This window comes from Phoxinus phoxinus, assembly GCF_949152265.1.
Source record: "Phoxinus phoxinus genome assembly, chromosome: 14".
Taxonomy (NCBI): Eukaryota; Metazoa; Chordata; class Actinopteri; order Cypriniformes; family Leuciscidae; genus Phoxinus; species Phoxinus phoxinus.
In genome coordinates this window covers 16,896,357-16,923,494 of record NC_136889.1, presented here as the reverse complement: position 1 = coordinate 16,923,494, position 27,138 = coordinate 16,896,357, and the positions used below count along the sequence as shown (strand labels likewise).

The 27,138-nt window shown below is 36.6% G+C and overlaps 3 protein-coding genes across 4 annotated transcripts; 1 reads left to right on the top strand and 2 right to left on the bottom strand.

Annotated features, from left to right (window-relative positions):
- Positions 1–604: 604 nt before the first annotated feature.
- pald1b (phosphatase domain containing paladin 1b) lies at positions 605–16,016 on the bottom strand. Of its 2 annotated transcripts, none has more exons than XM_079636389.1 (20): positions 15,675–16,016; positions 13,296–13,481; positions 12,999–13,101; positions 12,657–12,836; positions 12,258–12,422; positions 11,982–12,142; positions 11,447–11,522; positions 10,187–10,338; positions 9,945–10,038; positions 9,641–9,745; positions 9,418–9,513; positions 9,172–9,306; positions 8,613–8,729; positions 8,355–8,534; positions 7,018–7,215; positions 6,802–6,942; positions 6,586–6,657; positions 5,888–6,028; positions 3,399–3,554; positions 605–1,530 (listed from the first exon to the last, which is right to left on the bottom strand). In XM_079636389.1, the coding sequence occupies exons 2-20, from the start codon at positions 13,466–13,468 to the stop codon at positions 1,381–1,383; spliced, it is 2,595 nt and encodes an 864-aa protein (XP_079492515.1). In that variant the 5' UTR covers positions 13,469–13,481; positions 15,675–16,016; the 3' UTR covers positions 605–1,380. The 2 variants fall into 2 exon arrangements, with proteins under 2 accessions (XP_079492515.1, XP_079492514.1); XM_079636388.1 differs by lacking the exon at positions 15,675–16,016 and adding an exon at positions 13,767–13,986.
- A 581-nt stretch (positions 16,017–16,597) lies between these two features.
- Positions 16,598–20,288, bottom strand: eif4ebp2 (eukaryotic translation initiation factor 4E binding protein 2). Its single transcript, XM_079636387.1, has 3 exons — positions 20,154–20,288; positions 19,183–19,359; positions 16,598–18,989 (listed from the first exon to the last, which is right to left on the bottom strand). Exons 1-3 carry the CDS (start codon positions 20,284–20,286, stop codon positions 18,958–18,960), a joined length of 342 nt encoding a protein of 113 aa, XP_079492513.1. The 5' UTR covers positions 20,287–20,288; the 3' UTR covers positions 16,598–18,957.
- A 475-nt stretch (positions 20,289–20,763) lies between these two features.
- Positions 20,764–27,128, top strand: ppa1b (inorganic pyrophosphatase 1b). Its single transcript, XM_079636386.1, has 11 exons — positions 20,764–20,905; positions 23,227–23,291; positions 23,626–23,679; positions 23,957–24,076; positions 24,392–24,478; positions 24,608–24,734; positions 24,820–24,947; positions 25,683–25,768; positions 25,949–26,024; positions 26,137–26,176; positions 26,394–27,128. The coding sequence occupies exons 1-11, from the start codon at positions 20,845–20,847 to the stop codon at positions 26,423–26,425; spliced, it is 876 nt and encodes a 291-aa protein (XP_079492512.1). The 5' UTR covers positions 20,764–20,844; the 3' UTR covers positions 26,426–27,128.
- Positions 27,129–27,138: the final 10 nt, after the last annotated feature.

Genomic DNA, 27,138 nt, shown 5'->3' with positions numbered 1-27,138 from the left:
AATTAATAATCATAACTTATTTTTCTTGCAGGCTTGACATTTGTATACTTTTGAGACAAACACTTTACTAACAGTTTAGTGAAAGTTGGAGGCTAGATGGCTGTCTAAATATAATGACCTGAGTAACAAGCTGAAGTAATCAAAAAAATAAATAAAAAATAAATAAATAAATAAACTTTGCCAGCAGGTTAGAGGAACACTAAAGACCTTATTCCCAAGTGATACGGTTCACACAGGTAAAACTAGAAAAATTTGAATATCGTGCAAAAGTTTATTTATTTAATTTATTATTCATTTATTTTAGTAATTCAACTTAAAAGGTGAAACTAATATATTATATAGTCATCAAAATAAAATCAAAATTAGAACAAATAAAGGCTTGAAATATCTCACTTTACATGTAATGAGTCTATATAATATATTAGTTTCACCTTTTAAGTTGAATTACTGTAAATTAACTTTTGCACGATATTCAAATTTTTCTGGTTTCATCTGTAGAGGACGAGAAGTCGTCCGACTCAGCTGACATCGATTAGGTTAACTTAAGTCAGGTGCGTAGGGGGAATTTCTATGAGGTAAGTCCAAGAATGAGAATAAAGACAAAAAGGTATAATCAAATTTAATGTCACAGACAGGGTACGGGATTACACTTTACATTTTAATTCTAATTTTCTTATTATTATTATTAATAATACATGGTATACTTGGCTTTGATTGGTCAATAGCATGATCCAAGTAATGGTCATTTGGCCATTATTCCAAAATAAAACCTGTCGAAACTCAGAAAGTGTATTGGCCTAATTTAAAAAAATAATTTGTAGACTGATATATGGTCGAGGGGCAGCAGGAGAAGGAAATAAACAACATCAGTTTGTTCAGTCTAAACCTTCAGGCTAATAAAAAAAAGAATCAAGCTGCATGTGCTCTTTTCTTCCATATTAGCTCACTTAACTGAATGACATTATGAAATGATCCTTAATGGGCTCTAATGGACAAAAACACTACTTTTATGTAATGATATAATGAAGCTAATTGTTCTATAAATATATATAAAAAGGGTAATTTAATAACCACATACTCGAATGCAAATCTCAATTACTTACATGTTTTCTATAATGCGGTGGGCAAATGTACCTTTTAAAGGTCAGCATTATAACTTTATTCATATTCATGTGTTGTTTATTTTAAGCTATCAATCTTCTGTGTTTGTTGTCTTGTGTTTTTTAAGGGCAAAAAATAACACTGCAAAGCCAAAGATGGTCAAAAATGTAAATAAGATAACAGGATGCATTAAATCACGTCTTGATTTAATGAGTCTGACAGAAATTGTAATAAAAAAACATTTATAAAATGTGAGTCAGTTCGACATACTGTGCGTTACTAAACAAGTTCCCCTCGCATGGGAATAGACTGGACACTGTGTGGGAGCCAGCGGAAACGGAGCCTGGTCATCGGAGAGTCGTCGGGGTTCTCAAACTCAGAAAAGCCCAGATGGTTGAGGATGGTATAGATGCCAGCTCTAGCTGCCACCTACAAAGCAGCAAAACTCATCAATGCATTTCAAACACTTAAACATTAAAAGGAGCGATACATTATTCTAGGTTCTTCATTGGGATCGATGGTTCCGTGAAGTTCCTTCAACATCCATTGAACATTTCCATTGCACAAAACGATCTTTATAATGAAAAAAGATTATTTAGATTATTACAAAGTTCTTCACACTAAGAAAATGGTTATTTTAAAAATTAAAGGCTCATTTGGGGAGTGTATTACATATTTGCATTTTATGAAAATTTATTAGAGGGGGTAACAGCAAGCTTTACACAAGTCATTTCCATAAGTCTCGTAGCTGTTCACTTGTTCTTAAAGGATGGCAGGATGATGGTAAAGCACTTCTGTGGCCTTGACAGAACTTCACAAATAAGAAAACACTGCACCAGCTGAACCTGAAGAACAGTTTGGATTTTTTCTTTGTAAATCTGAGGACAGATTGTTCAGAGGGCAAATAAGGTTATTATAACCTCTTGTGTAACTCAAGCTCAACTATATCTGTTAGAGCAAAGGTTCGTAAAATTGCTGTCTAAACCAGCAAGAGGTTGCTAGGTCTGTGGAAAATTTGAGAGAAAACTACTTTTTACTCATTTATTTTTGGCTTAATCATAGTTAACAATTTCTTAAGAAATCAAATAAATACACTGCACTGTTCAAAAGTTTGGGTTCAGTAATTTAATGTACCGGTATTTATTATTTAATTTTTTTTGCAATGCATTTAATTAATAAAAAGTAACAGAAAAGACATTTATGTTACAAAAGATTTCCATTTTTTTTAATAAATGCCGTTTTTAAACCTATTCATCAAATAATCCAGAAAAAAAGTATCACACTTTTGCCACCAAAATATTAAGCAGCACAACGGTTTTCATCATTGATACTATTAAAACAATTGTTTCTTGAGCAACAAATCAGCATATTAGAAAGATTTCTGAAGGATCATGTGATACTAAATACTAGAGTAATGATGCTGAAAATTCAGCTTTGCCATCACAGGAATAAAATAATATAATCCAAATAGAAAATGTATTTTAAACTATAATAATATTTCATAATATTACTGTTTTTACAGTCTTTTCAGATAAATGCATCCTTGGTGCAGCAATTCTTACAAAAACATTTTAAAAACTCTCATCGTTTGTTTAATGCAAACAACAAAAATTACAGAATTTTATAGTATTTCTCTTCCATTTTCATTGTTTTTAAAGTTCAAACATGGTTCTAAATATATAAATAATTTTTTTTTTTTAAATTCAGCACAGTGAATTTAAATTTTCTGAAGCCATGTTCAGCCATTCATCAAGGTAGGCTTAGATAGGCTTGTGTGTTCACTGTGGAGTATGGGAGGTAGGTTATTGCTTGCATAAAAGTGAGCGACCACATTGTAAAGCTGGAATTTTTAGTGGAAGTTTGGAAGTCGAAAGAATTTTGTTTTTCTTTAGTATTTTGAACGACTGGAAACAAAGAAAAATTATGATATAAAATAAACAAGAAATACCGGTACTTAAGATTCTGCATATTTACTAGGTCACTGAAATGACTGAAAAAAATTCTAATTTGCATTATTAAGTGCAGATGTGGTCATAATGTCTGATATGATTAAGCTCTGAATTCTCTAACATTAAATTGCTAAATTATCATCTTAGTTTAATACATTTTAGTTTTCAATTAAAAAAAAAACATTTTCATTTGATGTTAAAATAAAAAAAATATTTTATAATTCATTTGAGTTATTTCACAATTCAGAAAGAAAATATTTGCTCTGTCAATTAGAATACGCAAGCATGAAAACAGCTTGTGTGTGATATGTTTCTCTTCCTAAAGTAAGCAAGCGAGTCCGGCTTCACCTGGTACATCCACTGGCTGAAGGATCGCCTCCAGGAGTCTTTCTTCTCCAGATGGAGGTAGCAGTTAAACAGGATGAGATAAATGTAGCGCTCAAGGTACTGTAGGCTCCTTAACCGCAACCACTGAGCATCAGCCTCCGATTTAGCCATCTTAATCTGAGGAGGGAGAAATGTCTAATGTTATTCCTCTTGCCCTCTTATTTGCGACTAAATCCTTATGGCATGACATAGTTTATCAATGAAGATTATCAGTTCAGTTATAATCTTCAATATCTGTTCACTTTGGTAAATTTGTTTTGTGGGTGTTATAAAACAGCATCTGAGATCTATTTTTTTTTTTTGATTGATTGATTTATTAGACAATAATTGAAACCATGCAAGTTTGTACAAAAGATATACACATCCCAGAATACTTTACTTCCTGTTTTGGTGTAATGATCAAGTCACCAACCTTTACCTCTAATCTGGCGCTTTTTCTTAATTTAGCAGCCGAACCAAATAATATAGATTCAGTTTTTCCAAAGATTTTTTTTTAATAATGAACCATTTAGAGACCATTTCAATCTCTCTACTTAACTCATTTTCAATATTGTCTTTCCTTTCATGAGGTATAATTATTGCTGCATCATCTACATATTAAAAGATTCACTAGAACAGACCATTTTTAAATCATTAACATACAATAATAATAAAAAAGGACCTAAAACACTCCCCTGCAGAACTCCGCATGAAATGGGCAAACAATCAGAAAACACCCCATTTAAATTCACTATTTGACACCTATTTACAAGGTAAGACTTAATCCATTCACAGGCCTTATCACTAAACCCTATTGATTTTACTTTTTGAAGCAAAATACTGTGGTCAATTGTATCAAATGCCTTTTGTAAATCCAGTAACACCATCCCGCTTAACTTGCCTTTATCCATTTCTTTTCTTATGTAATCTGTTAAGAACAATATTGTTGACTCTCTGTAGAGTGCATCCTCCTAAAACCGGACTGGAACTTAATATACAATATATTAGAATTAGACAAACAGGGCCTACACAAGTGATCACACCACACCAGTGTTTAAAATGAAGTGCATATTGCTGGATTGACTGATATCCATATTATTCATTGACTTCTGCTCTAGAAAGTTAGTTCCTTAGTAATCTATTGAATATAATCTCATGTAGATATTTCCACTAGACTCATTTAAAATAGATTATAACAAACTAAACTATTAAACTAAACTATTTGAAACTATTTCAAATTAGATAATTTACAAAAAAATTGGTCGGTTAATGTTACATGTAAATGATTCACCCAGCAGAAAACCACTTTTTTCACCTTTTCCATGTTTTATCAGCAGAGAAAGTAAGGTAGATGACAGGAAAGGACAGGAGAAGAGGAGAGAACAGGATTGGGGATTTGTGTCACCTGCATGAGCATCTAGGTACATCGTTTGACTTAGTAATTAAAATCAAGTCACTTTTGACCCGTTATTGCAAGTGCGCTACCTCCCAGGCCATGTCTGAGACCAGTTGGAATATGTTTAAAGCCAAGTATATTTCACAGTTAGTTTTCACTTCACTCTTTTCTTTTGACTTTAATATTCTACAATGGGTTCCAAAAGTCTGGGGCCGATATTAAGGGGGAAAAAATCTGTTTCATTACAAATAAATTATTACTGATTAATTCAAATTGACATGAATATAAATCCACAGGTTAAAGTTGGGAAACAAAATCAGACTTTCAGCATGAGGTCTTCAGATTTTTGGAACTCACTCTATATGAAGAGAACAAGAACAGGTGCAAATTGACAAGCAATTCACACAATTTCACAGAAGTAACCAAGAGCTTCAGATGATGCAAATCATTTAGAATAAGGCAGATGTGCCTCTAAACTAGCCTATACAAAAAAATCTATAACAGGCCTTGCAGCAATGTGGTTCATGCAAGTACAATTGTTACATAACTGACATTATGTAGGTGATCCAAATGAGTGGCATCAGTACATCAGAACATATTTCTAAAATATAAAACTACAATTTTGGACCATAACAAATATCTGCAGGGTTTTTCAAAGCTGTCTTTTTGAAAGCTCTCTGCTTATTTACGTCACTGTTTCCAAGGCCTTCGTGTTATTCAGCCTCAAATGAAACGCATTCAGTGTGCTTTCGCCTAATGCATACATTCAGAAACACTGGAATGGGCGTTAATAATCTCTTTATCCCTTTGAGTGCATCAGTACAAATGAGAAAATTGTACCTCTATGAACTTCTCAAAGCTACTATATGTTACAAAGACTCATGCTATGGAAGTCATCTATTATTCAACATGACTCTTAAAATAAGGAGCACTGACTGACAGTCTTAATAACTAGCTTTTTTACAGTTGACTTTTCATGTTGAAGTTTATGCATGCAAACACATAAAAAATAGTCCCACGAACCACATAGAAAATACAATAAAATATTATATTATATATATATGAATCACTTTACCTGTCTGTAAGTGGATATAATGATTTCCCGTAAATGGAAATGCATTGGGGTCATTGTCTCACTAACAACATCTAGAGCAGCATCCACTTCTCTCTTCACACAATGGCCATCAGGTAACACCCTTACCACCTGCATCACCACCTAAACACACACATGTGGGTCAAACTTCATCATATATATATATCCTGTATATTAAAATGTTAAAATATTACAAAATGTTTGTTTTAAAGGTGCATTAAGCAACTTTTCATGTTAAAAATACCCATTTTTCTAACCCATACATGCTTAAACAATTGCCTGATGGGCTGAATGAGCCCTTCTCTGATCACTGAGATTGTCTCTATAATCCTGTAAAGTAAAATAAATAAGAGGGATTCGGGCCGAATTTGAGACTGGGCGTGACGTCATGCGCGTTCACGGCACGCTCACATATATGTCTGGCAGGTTTGTGTATTCGCCGGCATTCTCCGTAGAAGATGGATTGTAAGAGACCTGCTTGTAGTTCATTTCAAACACCAACGCAAACTCCACGTAAGATAAAAAAAAAGACAACTTTTGTCTAGTGCGTGCACATCTCTGGCTGCAGTTTTGCTTGCCGCCAGAGGTGGCATAGTTCTGCAAAAACTCATAATCTTGCGCTATGCACCTTTAAGGTTAGCAGTGGCAGCTGTTTAAAGATACATGACCTCCAATTGTACCTCAAACTCTCCTTTGGTGTACTTGGCATCTGGAACACTTACAATCTCATCTTCTTCACACTCAGGAAAGCCCTGCAGGAAACAGGGTTAGGTTTATGAAACTGATTTTAGCTCAGTTCAGACATTTTCATTTATCTAATCAATACCCTGGAGGTGAATGCTTGAACTCTCGCTTCCTCTCTCCACTTCAGCAGCCGATAGCAGAAAATGACTTACATTAATGTGCCACAGGGTGAGAGTGGCAATGACCATAGCTGCAGTAGTTCGGTCTTTCCCATCATGACAGTTGAAGATGAAAGCGCAGGTAGGGTCTTCAGCCAGACTACACTTCATGGCCTCCAACAACTGGTCAAAATCCTGAGAAAGAGCAACAGCATTTCAACTCATGCTAAGTGTCAGATCTATACCATGCTTTATAGTGTACTGTCTAACCTCTTCTTTAGGTGCACAGCAGTCTGACAGGGGAATCCGGTGGTAGCTGAGACCTGGATGAATGCTCTTCTGATGGACGAAGAGCTCCTCTGTGGTGTGACAACTTCTAAACATCCTCATCTGTTTATCCTGCTCTGTAATCACCTCCAGCCACTTCTCACACCTCAGGACATCCTGCTTCAGTGCCAGCTCCATTTCCTATAGAGACGGCCATTTACCATTGTTAAAAAGGTGAAAATTAAAGAAAAAGCTCATATCACATTTCAGACAAAGCTATTGTACATGTAACAAAGAAAAATATTTAACAAGACAGTTTGTGAACCAAATATTTAATTACTTGTGTAATAAAATATGGCCTAAAATAAGACTGTCAATGAGCCACAATATGTACTTGCACTACGTACTTACACTCCAGCCTACTTTTTAATGGGGAGTATTGTCTCAAATGAAACCCCAATCATTTTGCACACGGAAGTATTCACTGTTTTACAGATAAATTGTATTTAGCGGTGTTTCCTTCATTTCCAAATCAGTCTTTTTGAACAAATCATTTAAGTGAATTGTTCTCATTCACTTACATGAACTAACACAAATGTTAATAAAGTATAATCACACTTTTTTTTTATTGATTGAGTGACTCACCTACTCGTGTAAATGCTTACACCAGTAGGTAGCAACAAGCGAGTATCCTTTAGTGTCATCACTTTTGATTTAGATTTAATATGTTGGGGTCAGTAAGACTTTATTTTGAAATAATTTAACACTTTTATTAAGCAAGTATGAATTAAATAGATCAAAAGTGATATGAAATTCATAATGATTTCTATTTCAAATGATGTTTCTTTGAACTTTTTATTCAATAAAAAAATTATGAAAAACAAATTAAGCAGCATAACTGTTTTCAACATTGATCATAATAAATGTTGCTTGAGCACCAAATCAAATCAGCATATTAGAATGATTTCTGAAGGATCATGTGACACTGAAGACTGGAGTAATGATGCTGAAAATTCAGCTTTGCCATCACAGGAATAAATTAAATTTTAAAATATATATAAACAGAAAATTTACTATTTATTTAAATAGTAATAATACTTCACAACAAATTCACTGTTTTTATTGTATTTTTGATCAAATAAATGCAGCCTTGGTGAGCATAAGAGACTTCTTTTAAAAACATTAAAAAATCTTACCGACCCCAAACTTTTGAACAGTAGTGTATATCTATGAGTGTAACATGTAACAAATCTTTTTGGTGGACTGCTTCAAGTGACTTGGATGAATCAGAATCCCCACCACTATACATTACTACAGATCTTCCCTGAACAGAAACGCACCTGGAGCTGCCGTGGATGGTGAACACAGACGGGAATAGGGTGTTCCAGACATCCTGGCTCTCGTGGGGTGAACATTAGTCCATTTGCCTCCAGCGTAAGCTCCTCCTGCAGATTCAGCCAGAGAATTGTGGAGTGCCCTCGCCTCTGCTCTGTCAGGTAGGACATCACAACAGCAAGAGCCTGAAATGGACACAAACAAGCTTTGATTAGTGTACAGACAGATGCCATTTAGAAGACTGAGCTTCAGAAAGGATTTACCTCAGAGTTTGGCTGGCCCATTCCATACAGGGCCATTTTTGAAACACGTCTGAAATTGGCCACTTTCATCTCCTTGGCTGTACTGAGCAGATCTGTTGCTAAATACTCACTGGACACCTTAAAAAAAAAAAAAGGAAGTATGTGCATAATGCCTATGTTTTAGGAGAATGCTACAGTGCTACAGGAGAAAGAGGTCACAGTTCGCATCTGATAAGAGCCGGGCAAGAAAATCTCATGTTAATAAGATTCAGCCTATGCTTTTAGAAAGACTGACATGTCAGATCAACTCAAGCTAGAAAAAACTATAACATGATGCAAGTGAACATACTCTAGAACTATGAACATTTGATCTGTTATAATATGTAATCTATGTCGTCACCACAGAGACAGAACTTTCCCCTAACATTAGTGTATGGTTCCTCTTTGGTTATATTTTAGGGAAACCACTTCCTAACATTCTAGGAACTTACATTTTTTTTAAGGTTTAGGCTTTCTATAACCATAAACTAATGTTCTGGGAACCAAAAATTGTTCATTGTGTTTGCGGTTGAGCCCTTACCAGAACTTGAATCCCATTGGTTATGAGGTTTGCTGGTGCTGAGAGTTCTGAGCTATCCATACTGGCCAGAAGTCTATAGATCCAAGCGTTCATACACATCCACTGACTGAAGCTCTGGGGAAACGCCTGTGGATACTATAGGGATGGAAAAAGACAGTTGATAATGCAGAGATTATTCAAATTATGGCATATTCTGGCAGACATTACTGCTTTTAAATATGATGTGTCAAATTTAGTTAGCAATACCTGATCATGAAGATACGCATTGAACACTAGTAGGTACACATAACGCTCAAGACTTTGCAGTGTTCTTTGCAGGAAATAGCCTTTTGTGCTGCTTCCCTGAAAACACAAAATGTGTGAATGGCACAAATATGTGACCTTCATTTAACACTTTCATTTTTACATTAAAGCAAGTTTAATAGCAGTTAAACAAAACAGACACAATAATGTTTTAGTCGAGACTCACTTGAAACTGGAAGTTTTTTCCAATGCCTTCCAGCTTTAGTTTGTTTTCATACACAGCATCTTTTATGTTATGCATCTCTGAACACATAGCAATAGCATCATCAACCTATGGTGTATACATAAAAAAGCACTTAATGCGACTTACATAAAACCATTCATTAAATCCTAAAGTGGTGTGTTTTGTAAGAAGTAAAAGGCTTGGTTTCTGTTTACTTCTATTACTTTTGCAAATGAATACACCCTTGAAAGCAATTGGACCACTTCATGAACGATGAGTTATACAAACATCATTAATACGCTCTAACCTCATCAAGGAGTTGTTGACCTTTATGTAGGCGACTGATTAGCAACTGAATCACTTGGAAATCCAATTTGTGTTCACTCTTCTGTATTTCCTGCCTGTGAAAGAAATGGAGACTAAGTAGAACTTAAACAGAGAAATTACCTTAAAACAATTTAATTACAGAAAAGTGTTCTTAGTTCATAAGTAAAGCTCTTCTTTGGTAAACAGTAATTGAAACACCACTATCAGTTTATTAATAAGTACCTGGGGCTCTTTAATGCCCCCTCGAGGTGATGGAAGACCAAGGCTCCAAGAATTAAGCCGAGATTGGTGCGTCCCACCCCCACCTGGCAGCTGAAGAGCAGTGCAGGCAGAGGTTTGGAGCTGTCCCGCATCACAGAGAGGTTTGGGGTCTCCTGGTGGGCACAAAGGGGGGTGAAGAACATTGGCCAAACTAAAATACAAGTGAATAACATAAAACTATGTAATTCATACCACAAATACATAGGGCTGTAAAACGAATAATCGCGATTAATCGCATCCAAAATAAAAGTTTTTTGTTTACATAATAAATGTATGTGTACTGTGTATATTTATTTTGTATATATAAATACACACACGTGCATGTATATATTTAAGAAAAAAAAGTATTTATATATAATATAAATTATATATAAATTATACAGTATATACATGCAAATATTTCTTAAATATATACAAGCATGTGTGTGTATTTATATATACAAAATAATTATACACATTACACACACATTTATTATGTAAACACAAACTTTTATTTTGGATGCGATTAATCGTGATTAATCGTTTAACAGCCCTACAAAATACATAATGGCAGACCATTATATATTGTATTTGTGATATGAATGGCATAGTTTTATATTTCACAGACAGAGCTAAGATTAAGCCAGAATTGGACCTTAGTTAAATTAAGACATATAAGTAGCTTTTATAAACGTGCCTTAGAAAAAAACCTTACTGGAGTCCATCTTGAGACAAAACAACGGCACTTATGGTTTAAGATATGTCAGTGCAAGCTGCTTTCTGTTAAAACAAGCATGCATTTTAGTCTGGGACTAGGCTTAAGCCTCGTCTGTGAAACCGGGCAAATAAGTTACAATTCTGTATACATTTCTGTAACCTCAAAAGAGAATACGTATTCATTCTTGGCTGTGTCAGTCCAACTCTGATAAAAGGAAAATAAATTCAAGATGGAAAAAAAAACGGAAAAATCTTGCCATTTCCTGATCATGAGCGGATACCTGAAGACATTTTTCATGGTCTTAAGTTAACATTTATAACTTTTGTCAGTGTTAATATGGCTTTCAAAGATTGATGATTGGTGACAGTGAAATATAAATAAAGTTTGCTGGCTAGTGCTGGGTTCTTGGGATGAATTATTGGTCAGATCATCAGATATAAATAAACCAGAGCTCACGTGGAGTTATTTTAAACTTAGGAAGAAGAGGGAGAAAAAAAGATATATAATATTCATAGAGGTCTTACCCTGAGTATATTAACAAAGGAATCAAATGTCTCCTCCAGTGGTGCCCCTTCCATGGGAAGCGGTAATCTGTAATATCTAAATTCATAAAAATGTATAATGAAACATATATATAGAATTGTAGTATATAGAATTTAAAAATGTCCAAAGGTTTGCAGTCAATAAGATAATGTATTTCAAATAAATGTTGTTCTTCTGAACTTTCTATGTCAAATGTATCATGATTTTCACAAAAGCACAAGACAACTGTATTCAAAATAGTAATAATTTAATAAGTTTCTTCATGTGACACTGAACTTTCTGCAGACATTATTATGGTCTTTAGCTTTACCATCACAGGTATAAATTACATTTTAAATATATTAAAATACAAAACAGTAATTTTGTAATTATATTTCACAATATTAAGTTTTTTGATCAAATAAACATAGCCTGGGTGAGCATCAGAGACTTATTTAAAAACATTAAAAATCCTAGCGACCCCAAACCTTTAAAAGTTTGAACACATTTATTATGTAATAAAATATGAGGAAATACCTGTGTACCGGTTGACTGAAAAGTGGTCTTTTGTAGACCTCCTCAGTGACATGAATGTCCTCCTCTGACATAATCTGAACATGCTGAGGTTCATCTTTAAAATGCTCAATGTCATTATAGACATAGAACATATTTTCACTCAGCTTGGCAAAGTCACACAACTGGGGAAAATATGAGAGAATTAAAAACTGACATGGAACAGACACTGTGACACATTTCACCTTAAAAGGATGCAATCAATCCTCCTCACACAACTAGTTCTGCTCTATAACTGACCTCTTTTCGGATGGAGAGCTCTATTTGCTCTGCACTGAGCTCTCTGTCCAGGTCATGCAGGTTCTCATGGAGGTTTTCTCTTCTTCTGGGAGTGTACGGAATAAAGTCTCCATCTGAGCGGAAGAACACCACTGGCTCCTCCCTCACGCAGATGAAAATCACCTCCTGTTCACATATTTTGCGAGATGAACAGCGATTCATCTGAGATCATTATTTGAAAGCCTATTTGCTGAACATATGGTAGTTTTATAGGGGAATACAGACATTTAATATAAGTTTATGCTATATAATAGCTAACAAATATAATGGTTCCTACAGCAAAAAACACTTTGGGACCCTTAAGTGTACTGTATCCGTGCCGCATTGCCTTACATCCTACTCAAAGGACCACTCACTGACCTCACAGCCGTCAATCTGCAGTCTCTGGAGGACCTGTTTGAAACCATTCAGGCTAGGTTGGCCCATTCCAAAAATGGGGTAGTTTCCCTTGACCTTGCGGAAGTTGGGGGCCCCGTGGCTTTTTGTAGTATTTAAGACATCAGCTCTACTGTATACATCCTGTATCATAAAAAACTCCCCCTGGAAAACATAAAAGCAAGTCATAAAACTTATTTCATCGTAAATGACAAGGAATTTCCACGCACTCATCTACATCTCCTGGTCATTACTGCATTGTGGCTTGAGGCTTTTCAAACAATAAGCACTAAATATTTAGTTTAAATCACAAAAAGACAAACCTACCAACACTAGGTAGTGCTCAGGCAGCAGGTCAGATATCCTTCCCATCGAGTAGTTGGAAGATTGGATCTTGTCATGGATTTGAAACTCTTCCCTGCAGTTATTTCTGTATAGAGACCAAACTCAACTTTTTTGAAATGGCATACAACATGTTGGTCTTATCCTCTAATTCAACGTGACGTTGTTGAGGACATCCACTACTGTTTTCACTCAAAGAGTAACACACAGGCGTGACATTTTGTGCATAAGTGGGCACTTACGGTCAGTTTTAAAAAGCATCACGTTGCACTTGTCACTTACGTGATGACAACAGGGGCCACCTTGTTTGTGATGATGGACTTAGCCTTGCTGTTGCGGATGTTCACCGACTGTAGTGAGCGCCTGTGCTCGGCCATGCTGTTCCCTTGGTGATCAGCCTGGTGTGTAGGTGCAAGCGGAGCAGCCTGGGAAGTTGCACTGGCGCTCGTACCCATAATCTGCACAGAGCTGGAATGAGGATTTATACTGTGACTAATACAAAGTAAACAGGCCGACATAGTCATTTTACATGGGGTTATTTCCAACATTGGCACATTTTAAAGAGCCAGATGCACTTTGTGCAGTGAGACCACAACGATCCAATTTCCACAACAAAACCCCTAATAAAACACATTATTGAAGCTTTATAATCTCGTTGAATATGTTCCACACACCTAAAAGTCAGTCAGCCTATTAAATTGCATGTGCAACGCATCTCTGTCATGTTATTTGATTGTTAAATGAATGGCTTACGGTCTCAGAGCTGTGCCGCGTGTGTTCACATCCTTTGGTTTTTGCATCTTATTTTTCAGTCTCTCTTTAAGTGTAAATCCCGCAAAACAAACTCAGTTTCCTGTTGCTATCAGAATATCGACATGAACAGCCTTTTGTTTCAAAACAAACCACCACTGAAGTTTCGCTAGTGTCTTTTCTTCTCTTTCTCGGTCAGTGCCTCTCTGGTTCTCTTCTCACTAGTGACAGGATAACAGTTCCAACCCTTTTGGGGGCCACAGAGAAATACAGTACATCTGGCAACCAGACGACAGTGTGGGCGGCTCCAGACATTCACAGGGACAGCCCATTCAAAGGCCATGACGGAGACATTACAGAAAGCCAAAAGTGAGAAGAGTGCCAGATCAAACATTTCTGATGCCTTTGCATCTACTGAAATCAACTGAACATGTTTGATGCCAGTCACGAAGCAAAACGAATCTGCTCCATGGATTTCAGTGATAATGCAGTTAATTAAACAAATCCTGTTTTTCCCCCTCTACTCCTTCATAAGATCAAGTTTGTGCCAGAGAGATATCACTGAGAGATTTATGATAGTTCTGTAAATGTCATTAGGACATTCCTTCTTTATGTTTATATAACTGGCTGGTCTATTGAATGTTTGGGATACTGAGTCGCTGGCACAAAGAGCAGGGCTTGATTTAAATTCCAGTTGTGCCCGAGTATCACGGTCACAGAACAAAACACAACAACAACAAAAAAAAAATCTCTAAATATGGATGGGAAAGGCCCCGGGATGAATTTGTACAAGGCTGCACAGATCAGTGCAGATATTCAGTGAGTGGGAGTGACTAGTGATTGGCACATCCTCATTCACACTGAGAAATGAGGAGCTTGAAAACGACAACATTTGTTCATTTAAGCTTTCAATCCACATCACATTCTGAATATGAAAATACTGAAACAATGCAGGTACAAACATTAAAGGGATAATTCACCCAAAAATTTTAATTGTCATCATTTACTCACCCTCCTCAACTCAAGTTGTTCCAAAACTGTATGAATTTATTTCTTCTGCGACTGCTTTACACAAACAAAGATGTTTTGAAGAATGTCAGTAACCAAACAGCTGATAGGTCCCATTGACTGTCTGGTTACCAAATACCAGCATTTTAAAATATATTCTTTTGAGTTTGGCATTAGAAAGACATTCATACAGGTTTGGAACAACTTGAGGGTGAGTAAATGATGACAGAATTTTCATTTTTGGGTGAACTTGCCCTTTAAGAGGCAGTGTAATAATTAGACACTGTAACAATAAAAAGGTTTTATAATCGAGGCGAGTCAAACCAGGGACCCGGTAATATAAAAAACAATATATTCTCTGAATCAATGCTTAACCTTCGATAATAACAATCTTTCATTTAATTAGGCTAACTAAGTATTAACTTATCGTATATTTTTCAATTCACTATACCTTAAAGTATTGCCACTACAGTGAGAGATTAGTTTGTATAGGCCTACTGATAGATTTAAGCTTTATTTTGCGGCAACTGTAAATATGATGTCTTCATTTGTTTATTTTTAGCCATAAATAAAATAAACTACAGAAAATTTGAAAATAAAGAATATTTAGGTACCCCCTCCCCCCCCCGTCAATATTTAGGCACGTCAATATTCTTCTTCTGTGACGTTTGCAATTATTGTCGTTGTTCGTTTCGGACGAAGTAACTGACAATACCAATATAGTGTCTAAAATGTTTATTAAACTTTAAAAACAATGTCCCACTCACTAGATATTTTTGCTTGACAATGTTCTGAGAGTTTATTCGACTCAAAAAGACATAATTATACACTTAACAGAGCAACTGTCCTGAAGCCAAGACAATGTAATAGGAAACGTAAAAATATCATAAAAAGTTTCCTCACCTGGCTCCCCGTTTTCTCAGACACCTCTCAGTATTTGACAGAGACACTTAAATGTAGAAGACCAAGTCCATGTCACACTCATCTTGAGTCCTGTCAATTATGCCCCCCTCAGGTCCAAATACATGCAGTCACAGGTGTGATTCCAGCAGAGCGAGTATCAACATCTTACAGCAGTGAGTGCTGATGAATAACACAGGGGGAGGAAAGAATGGCCACCTCCTTCAGCCGCCTCTTTCACTGGCAATAAATGTTATGGGAGAGGAGGATGGTGGGTGGATTCTCATCTTTTCACCAGTCATCTCAGCACAGCTCCATCTCCCAGCAACGGTGCTGCACACATGCCTGAAATGCAGAAAAGCCTGAGGTTTGGGGGACATAGTATAAGCTGACATTGATAAACATTTTTTTTCTTCTTCTTCTTGTAAACAGTGTGCCTATTCAGTCTGTAAATTAAGAAGTGCACAACGTTTGCATGAAAAGCTTCTAGCCAAGTTCTTATTTCCCTGACACTGTGTCTAATGTCTTTCATTGCATTGAAAACAGCCTGTGCTTAAACTGCTGGTGTGGAGTGGACACATTGTGTTGCCACGAGTTTCCAAGCAACCAAGCTCTCTTCACATGAGGCATTCATGTAAGGGCTTCTTGCTAGAGACGAGAAAAAACGTTGAAAACTCTCTAAACAGTTTAGCACTTACAAAGCTATTCGTAAAAAGCCATAAAGATATGGTGATAATGAAAATTACTGTGGTTATTATACTTCCCACTCTCGACTGAGAGGACCAGAATATTTTTTCTTTCTTTTCTAGATTTTGCAGTCATTAGTGCACTTACTTACCCCAGTACTCCATCTAGTGGCAAACCTACTATTTCAAACCCAATAGATTACAATTACATTCACACATTTGCGAGAGAAGACAAGACAGTTGATATCAAGGAACTTTTATTGATTTTGCTGTAACAGTGTCCACTGGCATTGGCATTTCATTAAAATTCAACCGAACAGGGTCTCAAAGAAGAAACAAAATACAGAAAGAAAATTTCCGCCACATTAGATTAAACACTTCCATCCAAAATCCCCTTATACAGAGCTAAATGCATTCCTGATAGTTTCTGAGAGCTGGGAAAAGTAAGCAATGCTCTTTAAAAAAAAAAGAATCTTATATTCCATATTGCAGAGTTGAAACAAGCTGGGATATAACAACTCAAATATATTACAGAAAGACAGTATAATATATGTTTTCTTTACTGTAAATCATTACTTGAAATGTGACTTTTACAAAACTCTATGGTTTAAACCGTAAAAACTGCATCGAATTGTCAAGGATTTCACCAGTATTGAATACATGATAGAAAGTTTAACTGCGACTGATCAAAGTGGAACCTAAACTACATTTCTTTTTTAACCAATCCGTTACTATTACAAACATTACACTGCCGTATGTGCAAATATTCCCTTCTCTGTAAGAAAGTAAATGGTAACAAACATGTTTCCAAAAATATAAATGTTTTCTAGTAAAACAGCAATATCTTGATCGTATCTTCAACTTGAAAGTTGGAATAAAATTAAACAAAGGAACTGATCCTGTTTTAAGGTATGAAAGAGAACTGTATTTGACAGTTGCTCAGCTCAGTAAAGTAAGGCATGGATACAGAGGCTAAGCACAAAAGATCACTGTGAGAGAGAGAAAAAAAACATTGTGCTTCAGAGAATGACTGGAGCACAGAAAGAGACAATTAAAGTCATGAGAATAAGTCTTATCCTCTTTAAGTCACTTTGTTTGGATAATCTCTTTGCTTAATTCTCTTTCAATATTAATCAAACCTTTTTGTCTTCCACAAGATTTGGCATCCCCCCCAACAAAAAAAAAAAAACCTGATTAAATGATGTAACACGTGAACTAAAGACCAAGAAGCAGACCAAAAGAACATGCATAGAAGAGCATTGGAAAGATTCAATTCAAGTTTTCAAGATGTTTGATCTGAATCAAAATATGAATGTCTGGTCACTACAAAACTATCCATCTTTTGAAGAATTGTTCACATTGTGTGGCTGTGAGACGGACAATAGTAAAATGACCAAAAACAACACTTCAGTGCTTTCCTACCTTTGATTTGATTATCAAGGTCAAGGATTGTAGTAATCGGAAAGTATCAGCAGATGTCACAGCTGATATTAATGTTAAATATTCACCGAGCGATTTCTCCCATGAAAGGAGCCATAAGATGATGTGTACCTGTTAGGTACATAAAGCAGGTGCTTCCTGAGACCAGCTCTCTTTTTGTCATAATTTCATAAAGTATATTAAACCCTTGATCCAGTCCAACAGTACTGGGTATTGCCTACCTTTTACAAGAGGATGTAACAACAGAGCTGATGTTGACGCTTCAAGTATCTCGCCTATGCAAAGGTAAGTACAAACCATACTGTTAGCAGGACAAATCTAAACGGAAACATTCTCTCTGAAATAAAGGAACAGTTTGGTCTTTCAAAATTGTGATCAGATGTAATTTACCTTATGAAAATTTGAAGAATTTGCTCGTGCTCATTTTGGGGTAGTTCTAAATAAGTTTCGAAAATCCGTATACATTTGGCATCATAATCATGTAAAAATTAAACGAGTGATTAAGGACTGTGGTTTCAATGCTTTTGTACAATTCTATAAAACTATAGTTTTGAGCTGAACAAATACCTGAAAAAAAGTTAAATGTTTTAACTGATATAAAATACATTTTTTTAATCAAAATTATGATGATAATCCTGCTGTCCCTTTAAAATTATAATGGTAATCAGTAACTTTTTGGAATGGAAAAATACATATTACATTTAGTAGGACATGAACATGCAGATAACTGCATTTCCTGACTTGACTGCAAATCAGTTTACATGTGAACAAAGTAGACTGCATTAAGGGCATCAACTGGAACAGTGTACTCTGAACTATGAGCAGTGAATCTCTGATGGCTGATTTGTTTATGAGTCTATTACAGTAAATTGGTAATATATCCGGGCACTTACAATAAAGAATTTTTCCTTTGCTCTGTGACTTAAGCAAGTACAGCTGGATGGCAGCCCTGAAACCTAAACAAAAAGAGCTCATCTGGCTAACAGGTTAACTTTCAGGGCTCCACTGGGCGAACTTAAGTCATTTATCCCCATGATTATGCAGCACCCAGCAGCTAGAGAGAGCTAAAGGAGAGGGCTCACAACATTGGTTTCTACAAGCCAAGCCACTGGCACACAGGTACCAGGTAATTAATCGTTCTTCACGTTGGTTCCTCTTCTTTAGATGTCCATCTCAAACTGAGCATCTTCAGCTGCAACACAAAAGAAAAAACTCATGTGCACCATACATGACCACTAGTAAAGTAAAAGAGAATGGTGTGAGTTATCACTATAGTCTAAACCTCCATCCAGATACATTACTGTTTGTGTATATTAGATGTGCGAGCACAAAGCAGGGAGGTTCCAGTGGAAACAGTTCCAGTTCGGTCAGTTTTAAAGACAAACCTTGCGCTGGTTTGGCATCATGGTTGTTGATGTTGTTAGCTTCATTCCTCTTGAGTTCATTGAGGATGTTCTTGCCCGTCACTCCTGGGATAACCGGCAGGTGTGCTGGTGGGGTCTGGGCGATGGGCGAGTTACGCCGGTCTAATAGGAACTTACGATCATAGATTATTCGGGTTCCTGCATTGTCACAACAAACATACTGTTATAATCAAGTTTTATTACAAAACTACCAGCCTGGCACAACAATCCTAAAGAAACATAACCTCTTTCCATTTGTGTTACTCAGAAGTAACCAAGTCATATAGGAATGAAAACATGAAGGTGAATAAATGATGATCATATCCCTGAAAAGGGTGAGATAGACAATAATATGACACATTGTTGTGGCTTTGAAATCACAAAGATGATTAATGTGACTAAGTTAGTATGAAGGATTACAAAAAATAAGAATATGGTCATTTGAGCTTAATTAACTCAATGCAAATCAGATCCACAACAATATTTTTGTTGCTCAAAAGCAATCAAGATCACACCTGGTAGGGTGTATAGTGCTATATGTAGCGCTCTCTGTATTAATTTAGTGGAATGCATTTCTTTGTTCTGTCCTATTCTGTCCATCAGTCACTGCGGACCAAATAGGTTGATCAGAGCGAAGCACAGGCGGCGCTGTTTTTGTTTTGAACCACATGTCTGTGTCTCAAAAGCCCAGTCAGTTGCCTTCCTAGGGAACATCTTTGGTCATCGCCTGTCTACATGCAAAATAACTAAACTTTCCTACGAGCCCCAAAATTACTGTCTAAGCAGCAGGCAGAACAGAACGTTTTGAGTCACAGCCTTTTATGTGGTTACTGCTTCCTGGCCAACACAGGCCACCCTCTAACATTAGACTGTCTCCATGTAAACAACAAGCAAACGCCTGCAGATAATATATCAGCCGGGACATAAAGCACACGTCTCAGGCGGATTATTACCTCCAGGGGTGGTGGAGAATAAAGTGCCTCCAGGAGTGGTGCAATAGTCGTGAGGTAGCTGCGTTGAGTCGTTGATCAGCACCGTCCTGGTCGGGATGGACCTGCTCTCACTAAACTGACGACTGGACGACATTGCACTTGCTTCGGGTGCTAATCAGAGTCGAGCGATAAGTTTTCCCGATGCAAGGTAAAAACCTCGGGCCCTTTCCCCTCGTTTCTTATCGCTTTCCCAAGGCTTTCTTCGCGTTCAGCTCGTCCTCCCAGCCGTCAGCACCGTCCCCTCCCTCCGCCAGGCAGGAAGCGAAGAGAGCGCTGGGAGGATATGACGTCAAGGGAGAATTACATCGCATGAACGGCAAAGTATACAAATATTTAAAAATAATAATAACGTTAGTTAGATTGGGAGATTACTTCGCTGACCAGCTAAACTAGGTGAACATCAACTTGACCAGGCTGTGAACTAGATCAACAAAACAGCTTTGTATGTTTTAGGTGCAAATATACAAAACTGTCTTTGAACACATAAAACGTTACTGCGTTAAAATGACCGATTCACAAATCAGATGTACAAAGACTTCGCTCTTATGCGCAATTCAGCCTCTGCGCAAGTGCGCATGTGCGGTTTCCCTAAGCTTGAGCTGCTGTCCTTTAACACACAGCCTACCGGAATCAATACACAACAGTCCACAATATGAGTTTCTCCGTTGAAGAAAGAGGAAACCCTAACACTTTGAGCTATAGGCTCTATTTTAGTAAGTATGAATTCTATTCTTGAGGGATTGATGATGAGTTTGTACGGTCTGGGAGGTTCATTGAATTAAGATGAAAGGGGTTGGGCCGCAAGTCCCACGTGTCGCTTTTCCTCGCGTCATTTATGACCTAAACTTAACAGTAAATGCGATGAATTTACGATATTAAACTGATATTCAGCCCAAAAACTTTATTTTAATGGCTAATTATTTGTGGGTTTGTTTAAAGTTCTTCTTAGTTCAAATTAAACCTGATGTACCGGTTACACAGTACAAACTGAAAGAAACAAATGGACGACAATGTAGTATTATTACCAAAGAGAGCAACAAAGCCACCTCTTTTTTTTAAACTTACGTCCATTTAAAATGTGTACATGAAGGACGGGCAAATGCAGGGTCGCTCTTGCATCATATTATCACAGAATATAATTTTTGGTCCTGTTATTTTGTCAGCTCTGTTTAAAATGTTTAAAGTAACAAGATATACTGAATGAGTCTCCTCAAAATTGGGCGTGCTTTGTTTATTTTAGTTGCCACCTGTGCATTAGACATCTCACCCTTAGCAGGCAGCATGACATCATCACCTCTGTCTTGACGAGTAACATGATTGACAGATTATATGCACACACTGGGGGAAACCATTAACATCATTATCATTAACACATTGAACTTACTAATTAAAGTTTCAAAGTCAACCCCATCCGACTTTCCTTCTTCTGTAGAACACCCAGTTCAGAATATCTGAGCTGCTTGCTTTCATACAAAATTAATAATTGTGTGATAAATTCTATGTTTTTTGATGTTCTGACTTGTCTTGCTTAAAAAAATGCATACAACAAACAAATTTAATAAAGTTTGAATGCCTGGGCTTGACCAGAACATATTTATGAAAGTCTGGTATACACTTTTGTAGAAATATTTTCCTAAATTATCATGCAGGCTCATGAATGAACCATTCATTTTTAATGGTTACAGTACCCAAAAGGTACCGCATAACAGTGCCTATAATCTATTTTAATTGAGTCTATTTCTGTGTACCTTTTATGAATGAATTAGGCTAATAAATTAATGAGGCATTTATATAGCGCTTTCATATGTACTGTACACCCAAAGCACTTTACAATCATGTCAGGGGATCTCTCCTCAATCCACCACCAGTGTGCAGCATCCACAGTAGCCACACAGTACAACGGCGCCAGTGTGCTCACCACACACTGGCTATAGGTGGAGAGGAGAAATAGAGCCAATTCAGTGGATGGGGATTATTTGGTTGTGGTCACTTTTGTGTGAGTGGAAAAGAGCAGTTTGGACATTCTACTCAAGTAAACGATGCAGATTTGGGGAAGGGTAAACTTTCTCTTTAAGAGTAAAGGCTTTGAATATTGCAACTCTATGTTATTCATGATGGACATTGTGGCGAATAAGAGCTATGTATTATTTTGATTTGTGCCTTAAAGGAACACTCCGACTTTTTGGGACTTTAGCCTATTCAACTTATCCCCCAGAGTTAGATAAATCCATACATACCTTTTTCATCTCCGTGCGTGCTATAAGTCTGTTTGACGCACCCACCGCTAGCCTAGCTTAGCACAAAGACTGGATGTAAATGGTTGCAGCTAGCATACTAATCCAAATAAGTGACAAAATAACGCAAACATTTTCCTATTTACATGTTGTGATTTGTATAGTCACAGAGTGTACAAAAAATAAAGTCACATGAGACACAGACATATTTTAACCGTATAAATACTGGGAACTATATTCTCTGAAGGCGAAGCACTGCTACTTGGGCGGAGTGATAACCGCAGCACCTGAGACGCGCCGTGGTGAGGAGCAGAGAGTTCGTTCAGAGCGCGTCTCAGGTGCGCTGCGGTTATCACTCCGCCCTATATTCAGGGGATATAATTCCCAGTATTTATACGGTTAAAATATGTCTGTGTCTCATGTGACTTTGTTTTTTGTACACTCTGTGACTATACAAATCACAACATGTAAATAGGAAAATGTTTGCGTTATTTTGTCACTTATTTGGATTAGTATGCTAGCTGCAACCATTTACATCCAGTCTTTGTGCTAAGCTAGGCTAGCGGTGGGTGCGTCAAACAGACTTATAGCACGCACGGAGATGAAAAAGGTATGTATGGACTTATCTAACTCTGGGGGATAAGTTGAATAGCCTAAAGTCCCAAAAAGTCGGAGTGTTCCTTTAATATGGAAACATGTTGCTCGGCAGATGTACAAGTAATTGAAGCACACAACTGCTTTTGAAATATTTATTTGTATAGATATTATGTAACATATATATAACTTTCTTTTTTTAACAGAGAACTCAGATGGAAAGTATATTTCACCATTCCATGACATACCCATGTGTGCAGATGAAGCTCAGGTACAGAGTTTTAATGTTTCTAGTTTCTCTTGTCAGACTCACAGTGTTGATACCCGCCTCTCTTGTGGGAGCCCATTGCCAGTGTATGGTCATTTCACAATCTAGCACAGCGCAGTGTATATCAGCTCTTTATCGGGTGAAGGGACTTCGTCTGTGGGAGGAATAATCTTTACCCTGTCAACAGTGTCATTTTAAATCGTTCAATACTTTGGACTGTTCTGATATCTTATGTGTGTCAAACTTTATGATTAATCGTTAGAAATATTACTGTTAATATGAATTTTGACCTATTTGCTTCTTTTTTCTTAATAAATCCTTTTTATTTACTCTGTAGAACATTTTCCACGTGGTTGTTGAAGTACCAAGATGGACAAATGCAAAAATGGAGGTATGAGCAACAGTAACAGTACAAAACTACACCACTTGCAATATAACACAATAAAACAATAGAATAGAGGACTTTGCAACAGGCCTCATATTTTGTACGGCCATATATTTACACACCTAAAACATTAATGGATACAATACATTTACAAGGACTAAGTGGTGTTGAAAAGAAAACACTTTTAACCTGCATTTGTGGTGTATTACATTCAGACAAAATCATCAACCAGTTGGTGTCTGCATGAATATTCTGCAAGTCAACATTATGCTTTACTTTTCAGATTGCTACAAAAGACCCTCTGAACCCCATAAAGCAAGATGTGAAGAAGGGCAATTTGCGCTATGTGGCCAATGTTTTCCCACACAAAGGATATATTTGGAATTATGGAGCAATCCCTCAAGTAAGCCTTTTAAATCAGCACTAATCATACATTAAATAGAATAAAACAGACCTATATTTTAAAATGTAATTTATTCCTGTGATGGTGAAGCTGAATTTTCAGCATCATTACTCCTGTCTTGAGATTCACATGATCCTTACGAAATCATTCTAATATGCTGATTTGGTGCTCAAGAAACATTTCTTATTACTATCAATGTTAAAAACAGTTGTGCTGCTTAATATTTTTGTGGAAACCATGATACATTTGTGGAAACCATGATACACTTTTTAATGGTAGATTTTACAACAACTGTCTTTAAATATTTTTTGACAGACTTGGGAAGACCCCGGGCACAAAGACAATGACACAGGGTGTTGTGGTGACAATGACCCGATCGATGTCTGTGAAATTGGTAGCAAGGTATTGATATTGGTGTTTGTCATTTGAAGTATTGAATGAAATGAAGCCATATTTATATCGAAGCAAGTTGTCGTTGTGCAGTTAAAGTCGGGTTAGATGACCAAACTCCACAATTCTTGATCTTTGCAGGTGTGCAATCGTGGAGATGTTATCAAAGTGAAAGTCCTGGGTGTCTTAGCAATGATTGATGAAGGTGAAACTGACTGGAAAGTCATTGCAATCAACGTTGATGACCCTGAGGCGAAGGACTTGAACTGTAAATAACACTCGTTGCTTTCCTGTTAACTCAGAAGAGAGAGGCAGATATGTGATTGTTTTCATTCATCTGATGTGAAATATAGGCATTAGTGATGTGAAGAGACTCAAGCCAGGTTACCTTGAGGCCACAGTTGACTGGTTCAGGAGGTACAAGGTACCTGATGGGAAACCTGAAAACAAATTTGCATTCAACGGAGAGTTCAAAGACAAGGTATGTTGTTTAGAAAAAGTGCTGCACACAAGCTTTCATTTGTGATTGGTCATAAGCCTTTACTGTACGTTCACATCGCCGGCGGCGAGAGCGTCAAATTGGCCGGAAGCCATTAATTTTCAATGAGAGCAGGCGGCGACCTCCGGCGAGGGTGATGCGGTGCGTCTTGGACGGCGACAGCAGCGAGAAGAGTTGAAATTTGTCAACTTTATGGTAATAAGCTATGACGTGGTTCGGTGGCAACCAATCGGAATGTAGAAGTCCTCCGCCTGAGAGGATACCAGAGAACACAATCCTGTAAACTTGGGTTCCGACCACATTAGTTCCTAAGCAAAATGGAGGAAAAGTTAATTATTTCTGTTGCGGGTTTCCCGTTATTGTACGACGTGTCCCTGTTTACATACAGGGACATTAATAAAAAGAACGACGAATGGAAAAAGGTGTCTGAAATTGTTGGTGTTTTGTTACTTTCACATTTAAAAGATTTTAATAGGTTAACTTATACCCTACGTGTGGCCAGTATGCACAAAATAGGATACTGATTTATGTTCAGTTCTTATTTGCTTTGCGGCTCCTTTAAATAAAGTTAAAAAAAAATCACGCATTCTAAAATCTACGTCAGAGCGCCAGAGAGTCCCCGAATCTCACGGCGTCGATAGCAGGGCGGCGAGAGCGAATTTTGCGGCGGTGTGAACTTACAGTTACAGCACTAAAAATATGCTACATTTATTCCAGGACTTTGCCATCGAGACAATCAAAACAACCCATGGCTTCTGGAAGGCACTTATCTCACAACAAACCAAAGCTGGAGAACTAAACTGGTAAGGGAAAATTTGTTTGCTCATTTGCATAGTATTTTATTTCAGCTCTGACTGTTTGCGCTTTTATTCACAATCAATACAGATAACATATTAAGGTTTAGACGTGGTTTACACGTGAAATAAATAAATGTAATATTCTTTTCACCTCAAGTCATTGCTTTTTTCTCTGTCACTGTGCAGCAAGAACACGTGTGTCTCAGAGGGAGACAGTCCATTCTGCTGTTCAGCAGATGAAGCCAAAGCAGTTGTTAATGGAGTATGAACTATTTTTTATTTTATTCACTATTTAATAAATTGTATATACAGATGTATTACTTTTATAGTGGCGCCTTGTCAAACTATATAAAAAAATGTCTTTCTATTATCAGTCATGCCCATGTGGAGATGCCAGTCCAGTTCCAAGCTCAGGTTTGAATTTTTTTTTCTTTCAGTGACAAATCAGATCTCTCTGTCATTTTGGTTCTATATTTTATATATATTTTATATATATATATATTTTATATTAGATATATATTTTATATATTTTTTTTACTGTTGTGTATCAATTCAATTTGAGTTTACAAATGAATAAGTTTTTCTTTTAATATGTTCCATCGTATATAAATTGTTTAATTTTCTTTTTCAGTTGACAAGTGGTTCTACTATGCGAAGAACTAAAGAACAGAACACTGTTAATGGACCAGTCTGATCATGTTTAGAATTTGTATGTCAGTTTTGGTTTAGAATAATGGATATTTAATTAAACCAGGGGCACTTAACACCTTATCTGTAGACTGAATAACAGTTAGGCTAGAGGAGCTAACTTGGCTTGCTAAATTATGTTAATCTTGATAATGGTTAGATATTCTGTGTAACAGATACTAAAGTTAGAGATATTAAACAGTCTAAAGATACTTAACAGTCTGGTTAAACTCAGGTACTGTATGCTGTTGAACAAATGCTTAATAAACCTTTTCTCATATGACGCTGCTTCTTTGTTAATGGATTTTGTTCTGTATTAGATTGCCTCAACATAAATTAAATTTTAACAATAATACAATAATGATAACATGAATAAGAGTGAGCTGATGTATAAGGATCCATAATGCCAGTGTGGGCAAAACAACTGCTGGTCCTTTAGAGCTGCTACAAAACGTATAACTTTTAAAGGGATAGTTCACCCAAAACTTCTGTGTGTAGTTAGAGAAATATTTAAAGACTGAGCCTCAGTCATCATTCACTTTCAATTGCACTTTTTTTTTCATACCCACAGTGAAAGTCGATGGTGACTGGAAATGGCATTCTTATGTTTCTTTTAAATTGTAATCATATTTCACAATATTACTGTTTTTACTGTATTTTTTATCAATGAGCGGACCTTAAAAAAAAAA

Coding starts and splice junctions, on each gene's coding strand:
- pald1b (XM_079636388.1), bottom strand. CDS start 13,813: ATGCAAAAACCAAAGGATGTGAACACACGCGGCACAGCTCTGAGACC. Junction 7,216..8,354: donor ACCATCCACGGCAGCTCCAG/GTGCGTTTCTGT, acceptor CCGTCTCTATAG/GAAATGGAGCTGGCACTGAA. Junction 3,555..5,887: donor TTATATCCACTTACAGACAG/GTAAAGTGATTC, acceptor CTCCCTCCTCAG/ATTAAGATGGCTAAATCGGA.
- eif4ebp2 (XM_079636387.1), bottom strand. CDS start 20,286: ATGTCGTCCAGTCGTCAGTTTAGTGAGAGCAGGTCCATCCCGACCAGG. Junction 19,360..20,153: donor ATTCTCCACCACCCCTGGAG/GTAATAATCCGC, acceptor GTGACAATGCAG/GAACCCGAATAATCTATGAT. Junction 18,990..19,182: donor TGATGCCAAACCAGCGCAAG/GTTTGTCTTTAA, acceptor TTTGTGTTGCAG/CTGAAGATGCTCAGTTTGAG.
- ppa1b (XM_079636386.1), top strand. CDS start 20,845: ATGAGTTTCTCCGTTGAAGAAAGAGGAAACCCTAACACTTTGAGCTAT. Junction 24,735..24,819: donor TGAGGCGAAGGACTTGAACT/GTAAATAACACT, acceptor TGTGAAATATAG/GCATTAGTGATGTGAAGAGA. Junction 26,177..26,393: donor CAGTCCAGTTCCAAGCTCAG/GTTTGAATTTTT, acceptor TTTCTTTTTCAG/TTGACAAGTGGTTCTACTAT.